Source organism: Ceratosolen solmsi, unplaced genomic scaffold (genome assembly GCF_000503995.2).
Source record: "Ceratosolen solmsi marchali unplaced genomic scaffold, CerSol_1.0 scaffold29, whole genome shotgun sequence".
Lineage (NCBI taxonomy): Eukaryota > Metazoa > Arthropoda > Insecta > Hymenoptera > Agaonidae > Ceratosolen > Ceratosolen solmsi.
In genome coordinates, this window is record NW_011948417.1 from 407,879 (window position 1) to 435,735 (window position 27,857).

Sequence of the window (27,857 nt, forward strand, 5' to 3'; positions counted from 1 at the left end):
TATTTATTAATAATGGCAAGCATAATAACAGTTAAGGATAGTAATTTGTACTATCTATGCTAATTGTACAAATACTACACATAGTAATAGTTAATAGTTTATGCAGTAAAATATACTTATTTTATAATTGTTAGTCAAATAAAAGATGAACGACAAATAAATAACAACATAATTTATTATGTTCTGATAAAGCTTTTAATATAAATTAAATTACATTTATATCATATGTTATAAAATACAATTATTATTATTAAAAATATTCCTAAGTTGTAAAACTTCTATATCAAATATGTACAATTTTTAATAATAATTAAAATAATCATTGCTCAGTACTCCGGAAATTATTATAATATTTAAAAAATTATTACCAGCTAGTAATATATAAAATGCATTTTCAGTTAAATTATACATATTTAAAATTTGTTTAGGCTTAGTTAAAAAAATTTATGTAATTATTTGTTATCTACAGGAGCTATCTGAATCACTACTTGACATATCTGAGCTGTAGTGAAAAATCTGTAAAAAAACAATACTATTTTTAAGTATATATATATATATATATATATATATATATATATATATATGTAAATCAAGTATTTAGAGCAAAATTAATTTATTAATTATTACTTTGTTCGGGTTGCTTCTACATGAAGAACTGATAGGTGAAACGGAAATAGATACAGATTTGGCTTTTCTTTTTTGACGTCTGCAAAAAGTAAAGAATTCCATTCAATCTATATAATTAATCTGTATTTCAATATACAGAAATTTTTTATTAATTTAATGTTACACGGCAATTCTTACACATACACGCTGCACGGTCGCGCAAGCACACAAAGATTTAAAATATAAAAACATTTATTTATTATATATTGTTATAATTAAAATGTATTATTGTATGATATTTTATATGAAACAATAAGTTTCGTAAAACTATAATAAATTGCTTAAAAACAAATAGTCGACGACTGATAATTATCGATATATGAATAATAGATGATTGATACATTGATAATTCAGTATTCTTCGATGCATATAAATACATTAAACAATAAATGCAATATATTATTAATACGTATTTTTAGTTCGAGATAAATTAAAGAAAAAATCAATATAAATGCATGCTTACGCTTAGTTTAATAATTGTAATATATTATTATAAATAATGGTATTTCATCAACGATAAATAATGTAATATTTCATAATATATTTGTAAACTACACTTTGAACAATATTTAATAATCGTATTATATTGAATTACAATTCTAATAAATATATTCAACTTCATAAATGTAATACATTAAAATGATGAAGCAAAAATTTGTTGAAGTTAAGACTTTTACATTAAAGTAACCTGAATAATTACCTAATAATTAATAATAATTATTCGTGGCGATGAAATATATTGCAATAAATATTTTGTACAATCGTAACATTATCATAGTACAATGATGAGAAAATAGTTTTAAAACCAAATATTTAATATATTGTATTATTGGATTATACTATTAACTAATATTTTATTTTGCATTATTAAAATGCGAATTGAATGTATTATGGACAGATATTCATGGCTTTTAAAACATTTAATCAAACTATATTAAATTTACTATAATAACTAAATAATTTAAAACACATTTCATAAAAATATATTAAAAATAATGGTTTTTTTTTGTTTTTATAATTTCACTAGTATTGGCATATAATATTTTTTGAGGTTATAAATATTGAAATTATTAAAAATTCTTGGATTTGTTATCCTAAAATTGTGTTTGTAATGATACCGAAATGCTAATTAAAGAGCTCTTGTGTACCTAAATTCATAACATGTTCAATATAATATTTGTTTATTGTTAACGCATTCAATTTTATTAATCTAGCCAAAGTATATATACGAACATAATTAACACGAACTTAATTAATTTCAATATTATTTGATATTGCCATTATCTCGCAAATGAAATATATAAAATTAATTCTTTCCAATAATCCGTACATTATTCTATAATTATAAAATGTTATATCCATTAAATATCCATAATCATTGTTAAAAAGCAATATTGCAGATTAGACTAGAACGTAGATTTTAAGTAATTTATGAAAGTACTTACTTATTAGGAAGTCTTACATTATGATGTGAGCATATTAACTTTTGACTATCATAACTCATAGAAGCTAAATATTGATCCTTTTCAATAATCTTATTATATTTGTTGGGATAAATTTTGCAACTGTGCCTCCACCAATTTGTTATTTTGTTGCCAACACTTGTCCGAGACGCCGTTGATGGACTCGACTCTGGGTTACAGAAATTAGCATTTTTGAAAATCATTGCCGTGCTAAAAATATAATGCCATAAATTAATTATGAGAACGAATAAGAAGTCTACATTGTACATAATTTCATATGACCAATCCCAATAGTAAAATTAATAAAACAAAAAACAAAAACAAAACAAACAATAAAAAATACACAGATGAAATTATGCCAAGATAATTGTCAATGACAATATCGATAAATAAGCAATCACTTATAACGTTATATGATAATATATTTGACATAAGGTAGGACATTAAAGAATGTATTACAAACAAACAAAAAAAAAAATGTATAGAGTTATTGTTAAATTTGTTCTTATAAAAAAAATTTCATTTCTCTGTATCCGTCTCTCTTGATAATAATAGTACAGGAATAAAAGTAAAATATACATTTTTATTCATATTTTGGCCGTTGGCATTAAATTCACGCAATGTAAACCTACTCTGAACTTGCAGAATCGCAAGTAGAACATTCATCGGAATGTTTATGATGGCATCTATAACAAACGAGTATCAATCCAACCAACATCCATGCGAGTATTGCACTAGAAATAGCAATAATAATTAGTTCTATTGGACTAAGGAAGCTTGGCTCTGTTGTTGCAACTAAAAGAAAAATAGAATACAATCAAGATGAGAATAGATGCATTTGATTGGCCGACTTTAACGTAATAAAAATGTATGAAACATTGATTTGTTTGGTATTAATGAAAATGTTTTAATTATTATCGTTTTATTATCAATTATCAATGTAATATCAATTATTAGAAATAACCTTTGGTTGGCTGTGGCGTCGTAACAATTGTCTTCAACGACTCCGATGTTCCTTTATTGATAAATGGACGTTTTCGTGAGTGACGTGCTTTTCCGTGGTCCTCGACTAACGGGAAAACAAATTTCGCAAGTATTTTTTATGAAAAAAAATGACAATCCAACTGGCTTCGAAATAAAGAAATATTTTGAGCTGTTGTAAATGTTGTTTACCTGCTTTCCTCAGGTACGCTATCATTCGCAATATACTGCCAAAGGCCGGATAGAATTTATCATCGTTTAAACGTGGATAAACCTACGGGTGTATTTATATTAGTTTATCCGGTTTTGATAATGACATCAATTAAATGGCAAAATCTCACCACGTACGAATTGCAGTAACCAATTATAAAATTCTTTGTTGAAATGAGCGAGAAGGCATTTGTAATTGCTCACGGTCAAAATACAATTCACGCATGTTTCATAATATGTGGACAATATTGAAATGGACTCCTCTTCGTGCAAAGACCACAAATTCTGATCTTTAAATGGTAAAGCTATGCTGGAAATTGTTTGCGTTACAAAAAAAAAAAAAAATGCTAAACTAATGGAAATACATTGCGGTTACTTTAAAATTACCTATTCGGCCTTAAAATATTATCCAAATAAGGTAGAAATACGCTTAAAGGTTGTCGTTTGGAGCCATTGACACTATGCTCTGAATTTTCATAAAGAGCAATAAATTATTTAATAAAAATGCGCTCGTAAATAGCAAATAATAAAATTTGCACTAAATAATAAATTAATATCCCGACAACATATGACTATAATATCCAATACCTTTTTGTAGTAAGATAAATCTGTTTTTATTTATGCTATAGTTCTTGCGCCCAGATACCCCATTTTTACGCAGTACTATTCTCGAACAATAACGAACATTAAAAAAAATATTCCAAAAAAAAACTTTTAAAATTACCAAGAGAAATATTAGGTTTCAAGCACCTACCGTTCGAGTTAACTATCAAGTTATTACAAGCCGTAGTATCATTCGAATTCTTGAGTACGATTGACGTAGTATTAATAAAATGCTCCATTTCCATTTCCATATCCGTTCTTCTCGGTTTTCTCCAGCCCTCGCCGTTCGTATTCAAGAAGGCCTTTAGCTCCATGTAAAGGGCAATTATTTTCTTAACGTTACAATATTTAACATTTCCGGCGTAGAAGGATAACTTGGTAACTGGCAGCAAGTGCGAGTATAAGTAACCTCCGATGACGTCCGCGAGTGCCTTCAACAATAAATGTCTCGTCGTGCCTGTCGACAACTTACACACGTACTCGAAGCAAATGTAAAAATACTTGTAAAGATCGACTATATACTGATCGCTCCAAATATTTGCCTTTTCGATCTATAAATTACAATGGCTTGTGTGGTGTTTGTGATCATTAAACTTTGGCATTATACACACACGCGCGCGCGCGCGCACACACACGCACACGCACACATGTATATATATATATATATATATATATATATAAATCAGAGACTCTTTTTATTGAAATATTGACGTAATAATATTTGAATTACGATACCTTAGGTAATAGATCCTGAAACATTTTACGACTACTGAGTATTACGTACTCCTCATTAGTCCAGCAATGATTATTCAAAATGCTTTTATCGAATAAAACTGTCCCATGGGTTTCTTGACCACTTACTGCGTTTAAGTATGATACGCTAACCGAAAATATTCTTAGAAAATTACAAATCACAACTTTATCACAATCAATATTAGGCAAGTAGGTTACCTGTCTTTTCTATATTCCAATGATATAATGATAACTAGTATAAAGTAAACGAGCCACAATCCCATGCTCTAGAAGAAAATCTTCAACTTTAATTATACTTTTCAATCATGATTTTTATTTAAAAAATTCTGCATGCAATGCCATTTCTGTAAAAAGTCGCCTGAAGTTATTCATAAACTTAACGATTCTCATACCTTTTCCATAACCTGCTTTACAAGCTGTAAGAAATAATAGATAACAATTTCTTCCTCAAAGACTTAAAACATCGTTGCTTTTCAGCTATAAATGTTTAGTTTGAAAATAAGTGCTCTGGACATTGCCATTACATAATAATTTAATGTATCTTAATTTTCATTAAATATTAAACACTTTTTCCATCTTACGGAAAACCTTGTTGATTATAATCTACCAATACTTAATTTTCAACTATAGATAGTATTGATACATTGAGGTATTTAAACAGCGATATAAGTTAAATAATTCCTTTAATTACTATTAGTTCGAGTTAAATATTTTCTATGTACTCCTTTGGATTAACGTAGACAATTGTGTAGGTAGGTATAGACTATGTAAAGTACTAAATACTACTACTTTAACTACTATATCCTAATCGCGTTTCTCATTATCCTTCGATACACGAATTTAAAGAATTTTTTCATTACATCGTCATTATATATCCACTATTAATTGCATTATTATCGACTATATTACGACTATTACCATTCGTATTTATTGTAAATTATTAAGGACAGTCTTAGAGAATTATGATAAGGAAAATAATGAAATAATTTAACGATAACTCGTGAAAGCATTTGGTGCACATTATTTTTGTTTTGGCACATTATTATAAAATAATCGATTACAAATCATCTTAACTATAATTTTGATAAATTTCATTGCTCAAGGTGAAGGTTTGTGCTGCTATCTGACGCGTTACCAATGAAAACTTTCTCAATGGTAAAAGAGCTCTACTTATCTGACTAAATAAATTTACATAGTTATTTTAAATAATTATTGTAAATAATACTCGTTAACAAATTGCCAACTTTATTATCTAACATTATTATAAATATATGCGTATAAAAAATATATATATATATATATATAAATTATATAAAAAATAAATATAAAAAAAGAAAAAGGTATCTTTGTACAAATAAATTAATAACGTATGCTGAAAGTTAAAGAATTAATAATATATGGAAGAAAATCCAAAATCAAAATGTACAATTTGATTTTATTTAAAATTATCTATTAAATTATTCTATCAAATAATATAATTCTATTCGTAAAATTATGATATGATAAAGTGATATTTTAATTGTCTAGATTTAATTGTCGTTTGAAGAGTCATTAAACTCATAAAGGATTTATTTGAATTTAAATTTCATTTACTTGCAAGCAAATATTTGATAAAATTGAAAGTATGAAAATTAAAAAATGTTGAAAAACGAATTTTTTTTTTATTAATCTTTTATTACATTTTTGTTTATTAACCTTCTATTACATTTTAACAAGTCGAAAAGAATTTTGTAAGTAAATAGATTCTCCAATAATGAGTAATAAGTGAGGCGCATAGTACAATTTAGCAAGTGCTTATGAATTTACCTGTTAGCAACATTGAAGCACTTAAAACTTCGAATAAAAGTTTATTAATGATTTAATTCGCAATCATGATAATAAATAATGTGTTAACATCACTTTGTGAACCGAGACTATTTTTATTCGATTAAAATCATTATTCTAAAGATTTTCATCCACATACGTATATATTTAATTTATCTATTATAAATAATATTTAAAATGATATATATTCGCTTGAGGAAAGTATGCTAATGCAATTAACGTATTGCAAAAACTTAAAACGTACATTATAACTTATCTATATATAAATTTATCCACATATTAATAAAAAATAATTTGAGCTTGATTTCACTTATAAATAATTCTTTCAATTATTCATTTATCAAGTTTTTTTTTTTTTTATAATCATTCCCAAAGTTACCACTTAAAGACGCGTTCCAGCACCGATCGAGCAACAAGAAACAATACCCGACGCCGATAAAGCAGAGTTCCCGTCATACCATACGCACGGAGCTTCGTATCCGAGATTCGGTAAACGACTTTCAGCCGCCATCCGCCGACCCGCCAAAAAACATAAAATTTCCTCGCAAAACATCGTCGTACCCGAGAACAACACCCACCCGTTCACTCTCGGGGCTCTCGCCATCCCACGGGCTTTCCCGAAAATTTCCTCGAAACCCTTCGTGCATCGTCTACCCGGGACCGACTACTTTCCACCAGCTGATACAGCATCTGACGTCACGAGTAACAAAGTCACATCGTGCCGTCCGTCGATGCGTATTGAACTTCTCGCCTTCCCCCTTTCTCCTTTGCCCTCGCAGCCGCCCGCTGACGACGGCGCCGCGCGATACCCGACAACCGCTCCCACCATCGTCGCTGCCGCCGCCGCTGCCGCCGCTGCCGCCGCCACCGCTGCCGCCGCCACCGCTGCCGCCGCCACCGCTGCCGCCGCCACCGCTGCCGCCGCCACCGCTGCCGCCGCCACCGCTGCCGCCGCCACCGCTGCCGCCGCCACCGCTGCCGCCGCCACCGCTGCCGCCGCCACCGCTGCCGCCGCCACCGCTGCCGCCGCCACCGCTGCCGCCGCCACCGCTGCCGCCGCCACCGCTGCCGCCGCCACCGCTGCCGCCGCCACCGCTGCCGCCGCCACCGCTGCCGCCGCCACCGCTGCCGCCGCCACCGCTGCCGCCGCCACCGCTGCCGCCGCCACCGCTGCCGCCGCCACCGCTGCCGCCGCCACCGCTGCCGCCGCCACTGACGCTCGCCAACTCAATCACGGGTCGGTTCGGTCCCTTTCCCGTCCACCCGCCAGCCCCGCACCCACCCCCACCCCTCGTCGACGCTGCTCCCGCCAACCAGGCGAGGGAATGACTACCCACCGACACCGAGTTGAGAGCAGTTTTCCCCGTCCTCGCAGTCGAGATTCTCGCGCGCGCGTGACCTGAGAGCGCGAACTGCTCCTCCATCTCCTTCTCCTTCTCCTCATTCTCATTCTCATTTTCTTCTTCCTCCGTCGAGGAGACGCAGCAGGACACATACGCAGGGAGGTCAGAAGTCTGAAGACAGCCGCAGCAGCAACAGCAGCAGCAGCAGCAAGCAACAACAACAACAGCGGTGTCAACGACGACGACGACGAGCCTCACTCGAGCCTAAGGACCAAGCTTACGCGGGTCAGGCACAGGATACCTACTAGCCAAAGCGAATATATACACGGGCGCGCGCGCGCGCATATACCCGTCCTACCCCCCACCCCCCAACACCCCCCCACCCACACCCCCCCAAATACACGCGTACCTACCTATACTTACAGTAGCACGTACGAGCGCGGCACGGGCACATACCATTACGTACTGTGGACGTACGCAGAGGTGGAAAATGCCATTTATATCGAAGGACTGGAGGAGCCCCGGCGAGGAATGGGTGAAGACCGTCGAGGGCTGGGAGAAGAAAAAGATCCTCGAGTGCGCCAACAACAAGACGCTCTCGCTGTTGCTACGGTGAGTGTGTCTGCTGCTGTTGCTGTTGGTGTTGCTATTGCTGCTGCTGCTGCTGCTGTTGCTGCTGCTGCTGTCTTGTGCGAAGCGAGCGCAAGAGCAGAAAGCACGAGCCAGACAGAACAGAATTAAAGAGAAGCATTTAGGAGAGTAACAGAGAGAGAGAGAGAGAGAGAGAGAGAGAGAGAGAGAGAGAGAGAGAGAGAGAGAGAGAGAGTGAGAGAGACGAGCGCCCCTTTCGCTTGTCTCTTCCGCGCGCGTTTGCTTCCTTCCCATTGTCGTGTCGCTTCAATGGATGCTCCGCGGTCTTGTTTACCTGGCGCATGCATTTTATTATCAATTGTCCGCGACGTAGGTGGTGGTGGTGGTGCTGCTGCAAACGCGCGTACACCGCGGTTCCAAGACAAAGGAAAAGGAGCGTGATCGTGTACCTGTGTGCGCTTCGATCGAACCTCGTCGAAGGTTGCCTCTTCCAGTTCCTCGCCTACCCCTGCCCCCTCCCTCCCACCGCCCCGCACGCCCCTCCTCCTCCTTCTCCATCAATTTCTTTCTCGCTCTCTCTCTCTCTCTCTCTCTCTCTCTCTCTCTCTCTCTCTCCGCAACTCGCTCTGTCGTACCTCTACACGCGACATCGGCTCGACCAGACCTCCCCCTCTCCCGTGACCTGCGGAAAATCAGCCACGCATAGATGCAATAGACTGGGACGATGTTTCCCTTTTCTCGGGCAGCTTTTAAAAATGGCAGCGCGCACCGTGAGAAATGAGAGGCTCTCGCCTCCGCAGAGAGAGAGAGAGAAAGAGAGAGAGAGAGAGCGAGAGAGAAAGAGAGAGAAAGAGAGAAAGAAGTAAGCGGCGCACGCACAGCTGTTGGCCACAGCGCACACATCGATAGCCTTTGTTTGTTTACATCGGCGCGGAGGTGAGACTGACGACTGTCAGGCGATGCGCAGTGCCGAGAGCGACTTCTCGTATCTTCTCACCCAGGATTTTCAAATCTCTTATTTTTCGCGGATACGATCTACACACAGAGAGAGAGAGAGAGAGAGGCGCGCACACGCACGCCCTCTCCCTACCTAGTCACCACGTTACGTCCCCGCGACTCCCGATGTCCCGTACATATACGCGTCGAGCGTTCCACCTTACGACGCACTGCCGCCACCTTCTCTTCTCGACCTACAGCGTCGTAGGCAGTCCTATTGTGCCTTATTGTTCCCTACCTATCACTACTTACACACTAATCGGTCTCGCTCTACGTCACTGCATGATTCTCGGGATTATTCTTAAATAAGTCGCTTAATTATCGAGCGTGCATAACCTAACCTATCGTCGTTTATTTTATAAATTTCTATTCGTTTGTACAGGGGCAACGCGATTCCTAGTCTTACATAAATAAACTTATTCACGCCTGCGCTCGTAACCGCCCAACATCGCTTCGCTCGTGCATGGAAAGCCTTTGACGTAATAAGAACTTTCTTTCGCTTCTTGTGCGTGCGCGCAATTTCCATAACAAACACCTACGCGCGCGCGCTCGTAAAAAGATAGAGAGTCGTCGTAGTAGTAAAAGTAATGCTAAAATTTCGGCTTCGCTCGGCAATGAAATAATTATAAAATCTCGTTTATTAGTTATGCTATGAAATATGTGGGAGGCTAGGTTAATCGTCGTGCCTCGTATAGCTTTCACTTGAAAATCTGGGTGAGTGCGATGGAGCTTGCCGCGTCAATTCGTACGATCGACTTACGTGCCTCAAACATATGTACATTCCTATTGTTTATCTCGCGCATTCTCGGTAAATTTAGCCTCGCGAGTACAGCGAGTCATGCGCATATCAGCTTCTTTCACATTATTCGCTCGAACCAAACTCCGCGTACTTGCATACTTCGAATAGATCAAATATTGAATATCGTTAAATTTGAGGTGGTAGAGGAGCGCACTGCACTGATCGTTGGATGCCCGAACGATTCGTTGATTAAACGAGGCTCGTATGATAATATAAGAGTCGCGAGCGTTGCTAAAGAGAGAAGAAAGCTGAGAGAACTTTACGTCAAATCGTAATTAAGTGGATAATAATAAGTCTTATAAATCGCAGTCTTTTCTCCTAATGGTCTTATATTACATATTTAATAAAAAAAAAGAAAATAAATAAAGAAAAGAAGAAACAGAAAAAAACAGAGTATACGTTATGTTTACGCTGGTATTACAAATAATAATAATAATGATAATAATGATAATAATGATAATAATGATAATAATGATAATAATGATAATAATGATAATAATGATAATAATGATAATAATGATAATAATGATAATAATGATAATAATGATAATAATGATAATAATGATAATAATGATAATAATGATAATAATGATAATAATGATAATAATAATGATAATGATAATGATAATGATAATGATGATGATGATGATGATGATAATAATAATAATAATAATAATAATAATAATAATAATAATAATAATAACAACAATAATAATAATAATAAAATCCGCCCAAAACTTTGTATGGATTAAAGTAAAGACAATTAATTAGAGTAAATTATGCATGAACGTCGCTCTTTTCAAATTACACTGAATTCGTGCTTTTCCGCTGTGTATAAAAATTTACCATTTTAAATTCTGAATGCATTATGGTAATTGCCTTGCAGTTGCCGTTCCTTCTCTCTCTCTCTCTCTCTCTCTCTCTCTCTCGCTCGCTTTCTTTTAAAGTATATAAAAACACAATGTGCTATTATCGATCACATAAGATGTCCAACATCTTATGTAAACAGATAATTTCATTTGATATCGTGCGTTTTCTAAATCGACGACCTGGTAATCGTATATTCGCATAAGCTGATCGAGCGTATTTTTTTTTGTTAATTTTAATTAAAATTAAATATCCAATAATTTATATCAGTGTCAAAGCTGCCGTGTTAGTATAATGTCGATGGGGGAACGCTTTATTCTTTCGATTTTCAACGTCCGTTATTATTGTGGATAATGTCGAAACATTGAGCATTATATAGATGAAAATGAAAAGAAAAATTATATTGGTAATCATAATTAAAGGTTCGTGAACAATGTCGACAATAATTTTATTAATATGACATTCGATAAAATATCCCAGGGATTAAATTTACTCCTTATGATCAATTCGCGTTATAACGAAGTTCTTTCTTAAATCGTCGTTCTCGTTGATGCCAGAAAAATATTATCAAGTAAATGTAAAGCAACGTATTGCATAATATTTTACACATAATAGACATAATGTGTCTAATGATGTGTTTTATCGCGATATATTGGAGATATAAACTTGGGTAATTCTAGCGATGGATTTTGAAAAGTCCGTTGCGTCCATAATTTTTTCACAATTTCCAGGGACGACCGTGTGGAATACGATTACAACCACGGCATCTTAGATAATACCTTTGAGAGTACGCGAGCTCCTTAATCCAATGGCCCATAAGCCCATGGAGTTTAAAAATAATTCATATAATAAAGTAGTCTGGCGTTCTCTCTCGTCGAGCTGAAAAGCGATAATAAAGGAGATTTCGAAGGGCGTGATTAAGAGTTTATCCATTAATCAAAGCGATGAATCAAAGTTGTCGTAAATCTCGATGGATCGAGAGGATTGATTTTTTTTTTTTTTTTTGGAAAAAGAAATTGAGAAATCACAATTGTTAACGGCATTACCGTCAACATAAAATCGACGTGCGATTGGATTGGTAAGAGTGTAAGGTGATCGAAAAACACAGAGAACAATGTATCGGTTATGTGGGGCGTCCTCGTCGTCGCGAGTAATATTGAAATAAATGCCGAGGCGTAGTTGCCCGTAGACGTAAATCGCGGTGGCGCTTCCACATCCTCTACCTGGCTTTTCCTTTGTCCCGTGGAATTCATGGCTTTCGCCATGTAAGCGCGGCATAGTTTCGACAATCTACTACGAAAGCACATAAATGATGGGCCGAGTTCGTTTAGAAGTTTGGCGGATTGCGCAATGTTTGCCTCTTTATCGTGTATTAATTGCCAACAATTGGTGCGGTTTTATTATCGTGCTTTGCGGAATAGCTGAGTAGGGTCGATGTGGGACAGTGCCTTTATTTAACACACACAGAGAGAGAGAGAGAGAAAAGAAAAAAAGGATGTGCCTCGGTGGTGATGTGAATTATTGGTAAACAATAAAGATAGCGGGACAATACAGTCGTCCGTCTTTGTCGCAGATAAATATTCGCAGATAAATATTGAACGTGACTACGGTTACCCTGCAAATTGTAGTGCTTTCTAACTCCGATGCCTCAAGCGTATCCCGATAGAATAATAAACGATCAAAAACTAGGAAAAACTTTTTTAAATTTAGTCGAAAAAGCAATTATCCGCCAAGAGCGTTCACGTGTCAAATATAAGTTAGTTAGTTCATTTTACGCTATTTAATATACTTGCTCGACTAGCGCTATCGAACATTTGCCGTTCAATATTATAAAATAATAGGAATCCCTTAAAAGCCAAGAAGTACTCGGTACTCGTGAATGCTGATCCCATGATTGAAAAGAGGAGCGAAGGTTGGATGGATGGAGGAGGAAACTCCGCGCATTTTTACGCAACCATCGCACCTATAACGATCCTTATCCCCTCACATACAAAATATATCCGACCTCTGCTCTGTGCACACCTGCATTATTAACATTGCTATTGTAAAAATCCTTTGCCACCATTGTGCACCTCCTACAAGCCGGGCTTTGTTGATATTTTCATTTTAACAATCTATTTTACATTAGTCTCGTCTCAATGCCCAACCTTTCAGTCATCATTATTATTTCATCGTAATTTCAAACACTGCTGATGATTTATCTTTGTTGCTTCATACTTAAAGTAGTTGGATAAAATTTCAAAATTCATATTTAACATTAGTTTGTAATGAGCGATATGTGTGAATGTTGGGTGACGCGGCGGGAGGGCGGGGGGGGGGGGGATGGGCGGGGAGAAAGGATTAACCTAGTTAATTTCAAATTTTTCCCTTTGTACGCATCGATTTAAATTAAAATTCAGATTAAATTCTTTCTTGCCATTTTCACAAACGAACCTTACTTAATAATGCCTTCATCTATAAATTTGCGAATATACGACGTGCTCTATTTTGTTATTTATTATTACATTCACCGTAGTTCGAATGTAATGTATAATATTTGATTTCTAGATACATCTACAAAGTTCAAGTCGATTAGTTTATCTTTAAAAAAGAAAGAGAAAAGAAAAGAAAAATACCCAAGGCTTGTATCAAATTGTCTTATTACCAATAGTTACAAAATGAAACTTAAACGTAAAGTGGACGTAGAACGACGCACCATCTCATTTTACTTGAAAGTAGGCACTTTATTCTAACTATACTTCGTATTCTTTTTAACGAAGCAAAGGTGAAAGTAACGTTCGAGTAAAATACAAAATTTCGTAATGACACCAGCAGAGTCGGATAATAATAAAAAATATGTGTGTGTAACTGTAGCATTTTAGAAAACATTGATAGCTGGCGTTGGAAAAATAAAGATCACTCGTACACGGAGAACGAGTATTGATTTGTTAACTTTCTTATTAAATACTTTCATCGTCAATGGGACATTAAATTCATTAGCAATTTACGTGCAACGTTAAATGGCAAATAACAGCGCAGACGTTGAAAAGTAGTCCAAGACGATAGTTTCGCTCTCCAGTCGTCCACCGATGTAATGCAATGCACTGTTTCTTTATAAAATAATTTCTTCTAAATCGCAATGGCCCCGATGTAATTGCATTACACATGTTGCTGAGTTGCGTATAAAAATCGTTGCCTCGTGTCATTGCTCGTGTCTATAGAATTAGCCTATTGGTATCGTTAGCGTACAAGTTTGACAAGATCGAATCGATACTCCAATACTGCATGTACCTATACACGTACAGACTTGGGACTCTTCTACGATAATCACGAATAAGTCATATACGATACAAATGCGAAATAATTAAATCCTTAAAAAAAAAAAAAAAAAAGGAAAAAGAAAAAAACAAACAAAATATTACCTTCATATTTTGTTTCATAGGGCAAGTCAAATACGCGTGCTTCATGAATATTTATTCTTTCACAATGGCAAACACATTACCAGCCATGATTATCATTGTCAACTTGATGCACGTAAATTATAAGTTGACGTTATCGAATAACTTGGCCAAGTAATTTAATAATTAACTATATACAACAAGAATTTTCAAAAACATAATTTTTCTGCAAGAATTTCAACCCTCGAAACGCCAATACCGGATATTTACAGCATCCCCTTTCATATTACCAAAGTTTCCGCTGGACGTAATATTTGATCAAATTAAAAAAAAAACAAAAAAAAAAAAAAAACAACAACAACATCGAGTAAAAAGTTTTTAAAGCAGGGGGTGGGGGTGGGGGGGAGAGAGAAAAAAATTGCACTAAAGATTTCCGTATATTTATGCTAAAAGTGTTTCCAAATATAACTTGGTAGATCAACAGAATTTAATACGCAGAAATGTCGTTGGCTACGTAAAATTGTGCTTGCACGCACATTCTAAATATTCAATCAAGTCATTTTATGTTTAAAGCGATGAAAATCCATACGCAATTTACGCAATTACCAAATTCAATACGCAGATGACTTTTAATTTTATTGATAAACATTAAATGAAGGAATGAGCAGCTTCGATTAATCATCTCATCAAAGTCGATTAAACGTAATATAAATATAAAATCCGAATGGTGAGCGTTTTTAAAAAAATCTTGATTATTAACTCCCTCGTCCAATTGCAATATCATCCACCATTACAATATGATGTATTTGTAATCGCAGTGTCTGTTACTTTCTTTTCTTTTCTTTTCATTTTTGTTGAACTCGTTATTCGCCACTAAACACAAATGATCTTGACCTTCAACGGTATTTGAGTAACAATTATATTATAATAATCTGTTCCCAGTCAATGCAAATTGCATAGAGTACGGTAAAATTTGTAATAATGCCGTTTGCGAATTCGCGATAAACAAAAAAAAGTAAGAATTTAAATTCATGGAATTTTATCCACTTTAATGTCGTGTAAAGACGTCTAAAGACCTACGGTGCTTGCAAGTATGTACATTTTTCATAAAATTCAAATAATAATTTCGAAATCAAGCGGCTGACCGACGCTTTCGCTTGTAACGGAAAATCTTACTTCCAAGACACTCAACAACTACAACATCGTAACGCACTCTAATGAAATCTTACCTAATGGATATCCTCCTCATTACAGAACTACGAACACTTCATTTCATAATCTTTATAAATGGAAAAAAAAAAAGAACCTATAACTAAAAAATCGACTTACACATGTGTCTTGTTGCACTTTCTCGTTTTTAAATATGAAAAAAAATTTATGTTTATATTAAAACAAAAGATATATCTATAGAACATTATTTCATTGGCAATATGACGCTCGTAATTTAATATCATTAATATTTTGTATATTGAATGGCTGGCCACCGTATTGTTTCCCATTGTTTTGCAAATTAAATTCACTTTCGCTCAAAGTCAAGGAATTGCAGAAATTTCATAATAAATTGATATTAAATTTTCTCTTTTATAGCGATATATTTTGTATTACGCTACTCCACAGTCTGGCAAATACTAAATTCCAAATAGTGTAGCAAAAGATTTTTATAATGCGTGATATTTTGGCGCTCTGTGTGTGCGTGCGCGTGTTCGCGTATAAATAGGGAAATAATGAGCCGATAAATTGGTGATATTTTACAGATTTGAACTTGCGCTTGGCAATTTTAGAAAAATTGGTAAATCAATAAATACACGATTCAAATGATTAATTAATTAAGACAGAAACAAAGAAAAATTATAAATTTTCAGGTTTAGAATTGACATTTTATATTCATAACCATTGACTTTCAACTCGTTAAATATCAAATTTTCAACGATGTCATTTCTAAGTTTACGCGCTCGCTTTCAACTTTGTGCAATCTAAATATTTGACTAATCAAGATATTTCTTTAACAAATGTAATTAAAAATTATCTCGGACAATAATAGGAATATTATATTTGAAGAGAGAAAAAAAAATATATTGATAAATAATATGATTGATCGTGGGTCTCGCTGTATCTTCTGTAAGCTCACATTACCATAAACAAATTACCAATATTATCAAGATTATACAAACATATCATTATGTTATAGTCTCGTTTAAATGAAATAATTAGTTCCTCCATGTCGTAAGTTCCTTCGTCCTTCTTTCCAACTTGTGCTTTCGTAAGTGCTAATCAAACGAACGGGAACACACACACACACGCGCGCGCATATATATGCCGCCTATCCTAGCCATAATAATTATAAACACAAAGGTGTGACAGACCAATAAAACGTATTATATTTAATTTAAGTAAATAGAGGCATTTCGAAAAGGCCTTGACTACCAAGACTCAATACATTCGAATGGCATTTATTCAGGCATTTGCGCGTAAAAAACAAAGCATCACGAATAAAGTGGCGCATTGAGCATCTGCGTGATCAAACATCCATCCCATGGACGTGACACAATTGCGTATCCGTGCATACGGGCGTGACCGTATTGGAGCGACAATTTCGCTTTTTCTCGAGGCGCACCAGTGCAATGAAGAATAGCGAGTATCTTGGTGCACTACGTTATACCGGTTTGCGCAATTATTCCAAAACGCGTCACCACGTCCGTGATAATATCACTTTCCCGGAAAAGCCAATTACCCAATAAGTTCGAGCATAAGTAATCAACGAGCGAAACGATGAGAGAGATTCGTAGTGGAGGGAGCCGTCCAGGAAGAAGCGAATCGCCCTCGGGTTTGGAAGAGTGTTAGGAACGGGAACGAGTCCCAGTGCCAATGCGGAATATCACTGTGACCCGCACGGTAAACTGGGTCATGACCCAGCTTGTACATACACAGGCGCACCGAAGCTCGTGAGCTCATTTCTCATCCCATTTCTACTTCGAGACTCCTAGTCTTCGATACCTGCTTGGCCTCACTCCTCGAATCCCGAAAGCTCACACCACCACCACCACCACCACGACCACCTCCTCTATCCCCTCTCCCCTTCCCAGTCCACCAACACCCTAACTACATCTTCCCGACATTAAAAGTAGAGTAACTTTTTGAGTATCCCTCTAGAGCCCTTATCTTTATTTTTTACTTTACTGCCAAAAAGATTGATCTTTGATTTTATCGATACATAGAGAGATTAATGTTGTTGTAAGGCTTGTTCACGCACTTGGCGTACTTTCCGAGAAACACGCGACCAAGAAGTCGAGCAATACCATCCAAATACTCGACTAACTCTATCATTAACAATTCATAAAGATAAATATCTCTCAAGTTGCTGATTTCGTCGTATTGCAAATTCTTTCACACGCATATTCAATGCGCTTTTTTTTTTTAAGACTTTATAATCAATTTCTCTATTGTCTCTGGTAATTAGATCTGATAGCTATATTATAAATCGTTAGCTTGCCCCTTTCGTGAAAATTAAAAAAAAAAAAAGACATATCGAGAAGAGTAACGAAGAAAAAATTCATTATTGCCTCGTATACGTATATCGTTCCATCGACTCAATCGTTATAACGTCTTTCCAAAGCCGTGGACAAATTTCTCTTTGCGAATGACAACCAATAATTACTATCGACGGCACAATTATTCCGTCGATACATTACTATCGACATTTTATGCGGAGCTGATTTTATTGCACATTCAAATAATCCCCTTTGTAAAATATAATAATGATCGTTTATATTATTTGGTAACGTATTGTAGTACGATAATGGGCACCGAATATATTATACGTACGATATACTAGCAAAACAAAAATAAACAAACAAAAAATTTACACTAAATTAAGTGTGCTTAAGGAATTTTAAGAAAAAAAGAAAAATACACACAAAGATATTATCATGGCTATTTATCGTATCGGTACTTTTATTTCTTTTATTTATTAATGCAAATAATATTCAAACGATCGATATCAATAAAGGTATCTCGTGAAGTATTTTTAATCATCCAAGTTTCGAAGCTCACTCCTTTATTTCGAAAGATGATACGCGAGAAAATAATTGCGTTCAAACGAACCAAGTACCGCGCAAATTAGTTTGGAAAAATTGCTCGATTACCGCATTACACCAAAGTGTCCTTGGTAATACCACGAGTGCACCATCTTTCTCAATTTCATATCTGCATTCTACTCCTCGCTCTACGCAAATCTACCGCATCGTCCACTAGTGTGTGTATTTACGTATACGTGGGTGCATGCATTTTCGTATAACCAGATGAAATACGAACGAGTATGTATTGGTCGACAAAGGTTTCGCGATAAAAATGTAATATTAATGTTATTGTATATTATTGCTAGAGCAAGTCTTGATTATTAATGTATAATTTATTTAAATGAACGTATTCTTGTTAGTTTTTATATTTCTTCAATTAGTACGTTAGTACGTCGAAGCTTGAAAAATATTAAAATACATTTTTGAATTTGCACATATATATATATATATATATATATATATATATATATATATAGTTTGAATAGACTTAATGAAATAATTAAAGCTTTAATTATGCTTTATATTCTTTTAATGGAATGATCGTTTTAAGTTGCATAAAGTTTTAATTTAGAAATATTTTAGGAAAATTTCAATATCTAATTGCTTTGTTTTATTAATAACTATGAATATTAATAAGGAAATATTTTCGTGTCAGCCTAGTTCTATATGGAGAATAAATTATTTAAAAATTGAAAGAGTATACAAGCGTAGATACGTTATCAGTTTTCAATAAAGAAAATGGCCTCAATATATCGATCTGATATGTGCCTTTGTTACATCGACTTTGAAAATATCATTAAAAGACATCTCAATTTGGAGCAAAGGAAATTTCATTTGCATATTAATCGTCGTTTTTTTTTTCTTTGAACAACAGCCACGACACAAAAGTCTAAAGTAGCAGTGCAATAATCCGAGTTAATAAAACTACAATATACCAAGAAAAATGGGTCACGGAGAAAGTTTTACACTACTTGAGAAGACTAAACTTCAAAAGTACTGAAAGGTTAAAAGTTTTTTTTTTAATACCGTCGACCTGACAAAATTACGTATAATATCGAGATATAAAGGAATGAAAAGTGGCATCTTCTGAAAAAGAATTTTAAACTATCGTTCATTTAACATATACATTAATAATAATAATAGTAATAATAATAATAATAATAATAATAATAATAATAATATATAATAATAGAATATATTGACATTGAAGATATTGTAAATATAAAATATTAATTTTAACGATAATGCATAAAGAGATGATGCGAGGCTATGGTTAGAATAAATATATCATAATATAAAAGAAAGTTCAAGTCACTTGTCGAGGCATTAAATTTGATTAAAAGTCACGGAAAGAATATGCAAAGCCAATGCTACTCACTAGATTTTTATAAATAAAAACATTTTCCTCGTTAAAAGATATTTTTCATATCGCGATACCTTCGAATTTGCGTCGCTCTTTCTCTCTCTCTCTCTCTCTCTCTCTCTCTCTCTCTGTATGGAATAGCACACTCCCTTCCTAAATTCATCGATTTAAATGTCGCGTACAATCATAATAGTCAAGTGAAAATACACTGATCGATCGAATTCGTAACTACTTCGCAAAAATGACCAACCAAGACAATCGTAAAACTCGTCGCCATCATTCGTTGCTAATCGAAGAGGAAATTTCATAATCGAGCGTAGCCTCGGGATTCGCCGCCCTTTGTCAATACTGCGCCGTTGTAGCAATCATTGGCGTTAAACTTGTTTACGCGCGAGTCAATTGCGCTCCCTTCGAGACTTTTTTTGTGGAGGACGGAACGCCGAATGCCTCTCGTAAATGATTCCATTTTCCGGATTGCCCGTCCGCCACAGGAGCCACGCGAACAAATTACCGGCCTAATTGACTTACGTAATGCGAGCACGTTCTAGCAGATTAATGGCCCTGCCAGCTCTCTCTCTCTCTCTCTCTCTCTCTCTCTCTCTCTCTCTCCGTCCCTCCCTCACTTTTGCACTTGTGGGCGCTTTTGATAGGGAGGGAAAAGTACATGGGATTACGACTCGCGGTACCCAAACAACGTCGACTACTATCTTTATCAAGTTATAACGAGGTTGATGATGGAGGGAGGGAGGATCGTGAGGCTTGTTGTTCAGCTAGTTTCTTCCAAGGATTCTTTATATCCATAACGCGGCGCTCTCTGTTAATTCATTCGCGTTTTCCATTTTCTCTACACGAGTCTTCAATTTGCCATCTTATTTATTGACTCAATTTCAACTGAATTCATAATTTCGATTATTTTTATGCTAGAAGCATTTACAGCCACAGGCAGAAATGTGATATGTACATAATTTGCCTGAAATTTAAATCGAAATGTCGGATTTCGCGGTCTTAAGGTTTCAACATCTAAATTTATTCATTTCAATTTTATTAGTTAGCATTTTAACGGTAACAAATTGCAATAATATTTTAATGCAGCCAATTTATTGAGTATTAGAATTGTACGGCTTATAATGATAGTAGTAAGTGACTAATGATATTCAAAATATTGCATATAATGTCGTCGATAATGCTCGCTCGCACATGCGTATAATGATTTGTTTTTTTTTTTAGTTAGCGAAGGAATAATAATGATTGGCTTTTCAATGAAATTAATATTAATACAAGCAAATTTTTTCAATACTGCAATTATAACATCTCATGTTTTTCTTTTGTAACAGTCAACATATTCTATTCACGTCGATCAATTTATAAGAAACGAAATGAGCTCAAAGTAATAGAAATTTCATCGTAATTTTAATAAGCAGCTATTATCGTTTGGTATATTTGTTAACCAAGAAAGATAAAGGGGCGGGAGGGGGCATAAATTAAATAGAGTTTTCAAATAAAATCATAATCAAAAAATGATGATATTTTACTTTTTTTTAGTTTTCAAGCGATAATTAATAAAGATAAAACTCTGTTCTATAATGATCAAAGAAAATGTCATTGTTACAATCTGATTCCGATTGATACTCGTGAGCCGTACGAGCATTCTAATTATAAGTATAAATTCAAACGTATCTAAAGACAAGCTTATAAGTTTAATAAAACTCTTCATTGTGAGTCATTGACCTACACTGTTATTGATATCTATAAGTGTAATATAACCGTTTATTTAGAACTTATAAATTGATGATCGAGATAATGTCTTGTTTTTTTTTTTTTTTTGTCTTTGTCTTTAATATTTTTTTATATCTCAACAATATTCAACTAAATTACCAAACTTTTATATTTTGTTACATGTATCGTTTAAATATGCGTGCGCACAGGCATATATATGTCGAAAACTAATTTTGCAATAGCTTAATGTTATATATATATATATATATATATATATAACACCGTCTCCAATCTAATATAAATAGAATAAATATAAAATAAATATATCGCGAAATTAGTTGAGTGGCATATAATTTTTTTTCTTTTATTATCACTCACATCATGTCCTTATTCTAAGCAGAGTTTATCATAATTTCTAGGCTTTTATCTAAGCCACACAGATTATTGGATGGTGAATAAATGAAATTTTGATGGGTGAAACGAGTCGATTCATTTTATCGAACGATATCTAAAGAAAAAAGAGGCAATGTCCGAATGAAGCTCAAGGTTATTACTTATACAATAAAAAATGTTGTTTAACGCAAGAACACAGGTTACGCGATAATAGTACGCGGTAGTGACAAACGGGATAAGGTTCCTGTATGGCACAATGTAAGTACATGCGACGGGCGAAATCACGTGGTAATATTCAATGATTTTACTAAGGAGGCAACTGTGCTAGCATCTACCCAAGCAAACACGCATCGTGAAATCATTTAATGCATAGTAAACGTAACGTACTTGGACCCATTGGCTCGCGATAATCATCTTAATATATCTGTATATGGAGCAATAAATATATATATATATATATATATATATATATATATATATATATATATATACACACACACACGTTTGCCTACATGCGCTACTCTTTTTCTTTCCGAGATTCTTCCCTATCATGTCAGTGACTCGTAACGGCACGGTTATGCGTTTCTTAATTCGCTTCGGCTGAAAATGATGCATAACGCACGTGCATCATGAAACGCATCGAGCAGCCAGAGATTTTTATGCGCTGCTTTCAGCACGTGAATTGGTGTGAATGCGTGCCAAGTATCATATTACTTTGATTTTATTTATGAACTGACGCATAAAAATGCAAATTAGGACCAGACTGGTTTTTTCTAATTTCCCGCAGTCCCCTTGTGCTAAGTTCCAATGAAAATCAGTGTACCAGACCTCGAGATTATATATATATATATATCTATATATATATATATATATATATATATATATATATATATATATATATATAGATAGATAGATAGATAGATAGATAGATAGATATACATATACATATACATATATACATGTATATTTTTAGGTCCGTACGTCAACTTTCTTACGCGTAAGATAAGTCGATGGTAACATGCTACGCGTTCACGTTTTATTATTCAAAATTTATTCTCCGTTCGTAACCAATGCTAATTTATTTTAAGAATTTTTAAGCGTTCCAGTCTAAGATTTTAAATTGTAACGTATCAGAGATATGCTTTATACATAAAAAAAAAAATTAATAAATCATAATATCGGCTCATCTTTCGAAATCTCGATATGTTAATAGATACACAATGTTTATTAATAAGTTTCATTACGTAAATAAAGCGAAACGCTTTATTGTAATTGATCCACTTGAATTAATTAAAAAATACAATAAATATTCAAGAAACTGAGAGATATTATTGCATTTATTTATATATTGAAATTATCGGAAACACTAGGTATAATGATCCGAAGGCATTGAAAATGTTGATTGATATAAAATTTATATAAAATTAGTAAACTGATCTTTTCATTTTATCGACGAATCAATGGATCGGATGTATTGACAAGTTTGTGCTCATTGTATTTCAGAATCAGAAATTTTATCAAAATTGTTAGATATTTCTAAATAACGACGAATTGGGATAAATTTTTAAATACTTACCTTTAATTAATATACTATTTTACAAATATGATGAACATTCAAAATGTAATTTTTCTAATTTTCTAACTTTCTTTATTCGTATGAAAGGAATGTTAACTCGATGTTTCACTTCTCCGGCAATTTACTCTAAAATATTGAAATTTCAAGATCCTGCTATATCTTGTTATTATTAATTTACGGGAGAAACTTTTTAACATTCGTATTCATTAAAGCTTTAAATATCTTGTTATGTTTATAGTAAAATAAATACAATATTGTTATGATATGAATATCTAAATAATAATAATCATCGGCACTGATGATTAAAACTATGAAATGAAAGTTAGAAAATTGAAAGGATAATGCGTTAATTGAAAAGCCTTAAATAGTATCAGCCGCGTTAAAAGTTGAATAGATATTACAAATGACTCTAAAACATATGTGTGTTACATTTTTATTACTAATTAATTACGTCATTGAAGTAGTACCCAAATGTATGATATAAATAATGTATTATTATTTCAATTGTTTTTTAATTTTTTTTTTTTTTTTTTTTTTTTTTTTTTTAATTTTTGTAATAACATTTTAATACCCAAATTGAAATGCAATTAAAAACTAATCGACTAATTCGGATATAAATCCAATAGCATTTGTGTAGAAAAAGAATTTGTAAAAATAACGGGAATACAGCCTCTTTTGTCTAATTTAACGTTTAAAGTAAAAAATACGTATTTATCTATTACTGTAACAAGGAAGGAAGTCTTAAGAATTATTCTAAACTTAAAACGTTTTAAACGGCCGACTCAGTATGTGTAATAAATCTAAGTTCAGAAATAACATTTAGAAAGCCATTTTTACATTTATAAAAATTTGATTTTATTTTAATGTTCAAGCATGAACATTGATTAGCAATTCAATTTCGCGTACATTGAAAATTTTACGTGAGTTTTAAGAAAATGATTTCTGTAAAATTATACAATAAATTTTGAGGTAGATTTTTGAAATTTTTTGTATACGTTGTATACGTACTGTTTGTCTGCTACTTGTACCTTAAATTTAGATTTATGGTTCATTATTCAATATAAAAACTGAATTAATAATTTCAACCGTAAAATTTTTATTTAATTAATATTTAAGAGTTCGTTTAATTTTTATTGCTCTTTGCATAAACATAAATTCAAATATCAAAGCAAAACTTTGGTTCGCTACGATATTAAACTTCAAAAACAATCCTTATATAATATTTACTGGAATAATGTTTACTCAATGCTTACATTTGCATTTATTTAAATTGAGATTGTTTTCCGATAAAAATAATATAATCCGTTTCATTTGTTTGAATAGTTTTTGAATATGTTACAATGAAAAATAAAAGAGAAAAAATATTTACAAACTTTGATTTTATTATTTTTTATTTTTTAATTTTTTTTTTCTTTTTTAATTGAAGCAAATAAAGAAATAATCGTATTGAAAAGTTTTATTACTTAAATATTGAAAAATACATATACAATAGTTTTAGAGAAAGTGAAATTTACATAGTTCCTTCCTGCTGCTAGGATAAAAAATTTATAACCAATATGGAAAAAGTGTTGGTTGTAATTATTTGCGAACTATGAAAACTTCCTATCGTCTGAAGAATGATATATCGTTTGAAAATCTTCATTCTAGGAAAATGCATCGCGCTGCCTTTGGTACCACACATTCTGACTAGGCATAGCCTAATTGTGCCTATTGCCCTCTTCCAAGATGCGCCTGTAGTCCATAAGAGTACGATTAAAGGTTTCACAAGCGTTAAAGATATCATCGTGCTTCACCTATGCGTTGATTGATTACTCCTGCTGTTTGAACGGGAGCGAGGGGGGGGGGGCGCAGCACTCCTTGCGTTTTAAGCATTGGGAGAATCAGTTAAGCAAATGGATAATGATATAAGAAATGTGGTGTAACTTCGTGATGTTGGTGGAGTTTTGTGCGAAGGCACACTAACGAGTACCGAAAAACCCTATTTCTGTCCTCCCGGGGTCAACGTTCGCCTGATAACAAGAGCGATTTATGCTGCGTTTACGCAATTGCTTGGAAACGGATGCCACAAGGCACTTTCCAAAGAAAGTAATTATTTGCAGCGAATCTTTGCGACCGAAGCGACCGTGGCGACTTCTTATGTTTATTAGACTCAAAGTGAAATTGACATTTTCTCCAGAGTCTCGGGTTGCATTTGATGAGCCTCCAATTTATGAGGCTGTTAGTCTTGTAAATTTAATTTATTGCTAAAATGAGTTAATAAAAGGCGTTGCTTAAAGAGATAAGGGATTTTATTGAATTATATTATCTATATACTGTTAAAAATAATTTTATTGTATGGGAACGATTGTTTGTTTTAAACATTCGCGCGAGGTTGTCTTGGAAATGATTATAGAAAATTAAATTTATGTGTATTTGTTCATTTTCAAGTAAAATTAGCATGAAAATTTGGTCTTAACTCGTAATGATTGAATCAAGTCCACGTGAGATGGGAAGGGAGAGAGAGAGAGAGAGGGGGGGGGGATTCGTGTTAAAGTTTATATTAATGTTAAATTCGCTCCTCTTAAAATCTAAGCATTGACTTTAGTAATAATGGCTTTGAAGCGCTATTAATCTTGATTGTGCCTTGACGTATTTGATTTAATGTATGCCTCATTATTTACTATGTCATTCTCTTATAAGAAAAGTATATTAGGTTAAATAATAATATTTATTTAAAAAAAAAAAAAAACAGACAGACAGATAGACAAAGAAAGAAAATGAGGAAAATGAAAAAGAAAACAGAAAGAAAATTAAGAACAATTCTCGAGATACGATTAATCTCCTCACGTGTGCAACAAATAGCTATATTATTTTTATCTTTAGCAACTTGATCTTGACGAAGCGTTAACCTTTATTAATTAGAATAAATTGTTTCTTGGCGTATATGTGATTCACCAAGCAATTTCTTTGTACCACAATTATTTAAAAAAGAAAATAGAAGAAAGAAAGAAAACTACGCAACAGCAAACAAAAATAATTCGCTATCGATTCCCATAATGAATAAAAGTATTCTTATACGTAAACGTAAGTTGAAATTTTACTTCCGTAGGGGACAAATAATACGGATTTTCGCTCGACAAGATGCAACTGCCAAGCTACGCGTTAACGTATCTCTAAATATAGAATAAGTCAGCTTTCATTTTGTAGTGAATTCGAATAAAACAATTCTCATAATAACCACAGTGCTTTCTTATATAAATTTAAATGAGATAGAATTGCAATATTATGAGGATGAATTGAATTTTGCTTGAATTTTGATGCAGACCACAAATTAATAAGTATAATTTTATGTTTTCAGAACGGAAGTTAATGGGGACAAAAGGGAAAAAGAGAAGGAGAAAGAGAAGAAAAAAGGCAAGTTTAATTAATTAATTACAATTTATGAAGAATTTTATAAAACATTGTAAAATTTGATAAAAATATGAATATTTGAGACGGTGAGAAGCTATTAAAATGAGATAACTTTTTACTTTGAGTTTTATATAATTTTATCTAACCCTTTTAACTAATAATAATAATTTTCGAATAAAAAATACTAATATTGTAGAGGAAAATAATAATTTAATATGATATATAATAATGAAGAGGTTGTAGTTTATATATCATAAAGAAATCCGAATGAAACGTAATCATTGATGATTTAAATGTATTTACATACACAAAAAAAATATATTTTTTTAACGCACGTATTGGTAAACAAATTGTATAATTCAATTTATATTTTTAGATAAAAGATGATTTTCAATAATTCGTTAATGGGAATTAATTAATTATATTATAAATACTCGAAGTAAGATGATCAACGCTTCATTTACGTATAAATAATTCAAATAATTAAATTTTAATGTCTTTGATATTCTTCTAGAATAAGGTTACACGAGAATAAGTTTTCCAATATGTATATTTTAATATGTTCTATTATTAAACATTCTTTATTTAAAATTCATTTAAGAGTAATTATTAATTATTATAAATATTTATAATTACTTCTGTGCATATAGACCAATTATTTAAAACACTTTTTATTTCATATTTAAATAAAGTAGTTATTCATTATTACTATTATTATTATTATTGATTAAATGTAGTATGTAACGATTATTAATATTACAGTTACAAACTTTAGCATTAGCAAAAAATCTTTATATTTAAATACTTAACAAATTGAGTAGTTTTTTACGTTTCCAAAAAAAAAAAAAAAAAAAAAAAAAAAAAAAAAAA

General features: G+C 33.3%; 2 protein-coding genes across 2 annotated transcripts in view; one reads left to right on the plus strand and one right to left on the minus strand.

Moving 5' to 3' along the window:
- Positions 1-597: 597 nt before the first annotated feature.
- Positions 598-4,939, minus strand: LOC105359938 (uncharacterized). The gene is made up of 9 exons (XM_011496709.1): positions 4,875-4,939; positions 4,659-4,818; positions 4,045-4,474; positions 3,708-3,786; positions 3,459-3,630; positions 3,303-3,384; positions 2,762-2,924; positions 2,112-2,339; positions 598-706 (listed from the first exon to the last, which is right to left on the minus strand). The coding sequence occupies exons 1-9, from the start codon at positions 4,937-4,939 to the stop codon at positions 598-600; spliced, it is 1,488 nt and encodes a 495-aa protein (XP_011495011.1).
- A 3,291-nt stretch (positions 4,940-8,230) lies between these two features.
- LOC105359566 (F-box only protein 32) overlaps positions 8,231-27,857 on the plus strand; it is a 28,941-nt gene continuing 9,314 nt past the window's right edge. The window contains exons 1-2 of the mRNA XM_011496181.1: positions 8,231-8,455; positions 26,935-26,990. Of these exons, the coding sequence (XP_011494483.1) occupies positions 8,334-8,455; positions 26,935-26,990 (178 nt within the window). The 5' untranslated portion in view covers positions 8,231-8,333. The remainder of the gene's footprint in view (positions 8,456-26,934; positions 26,991-27,857) is intronic.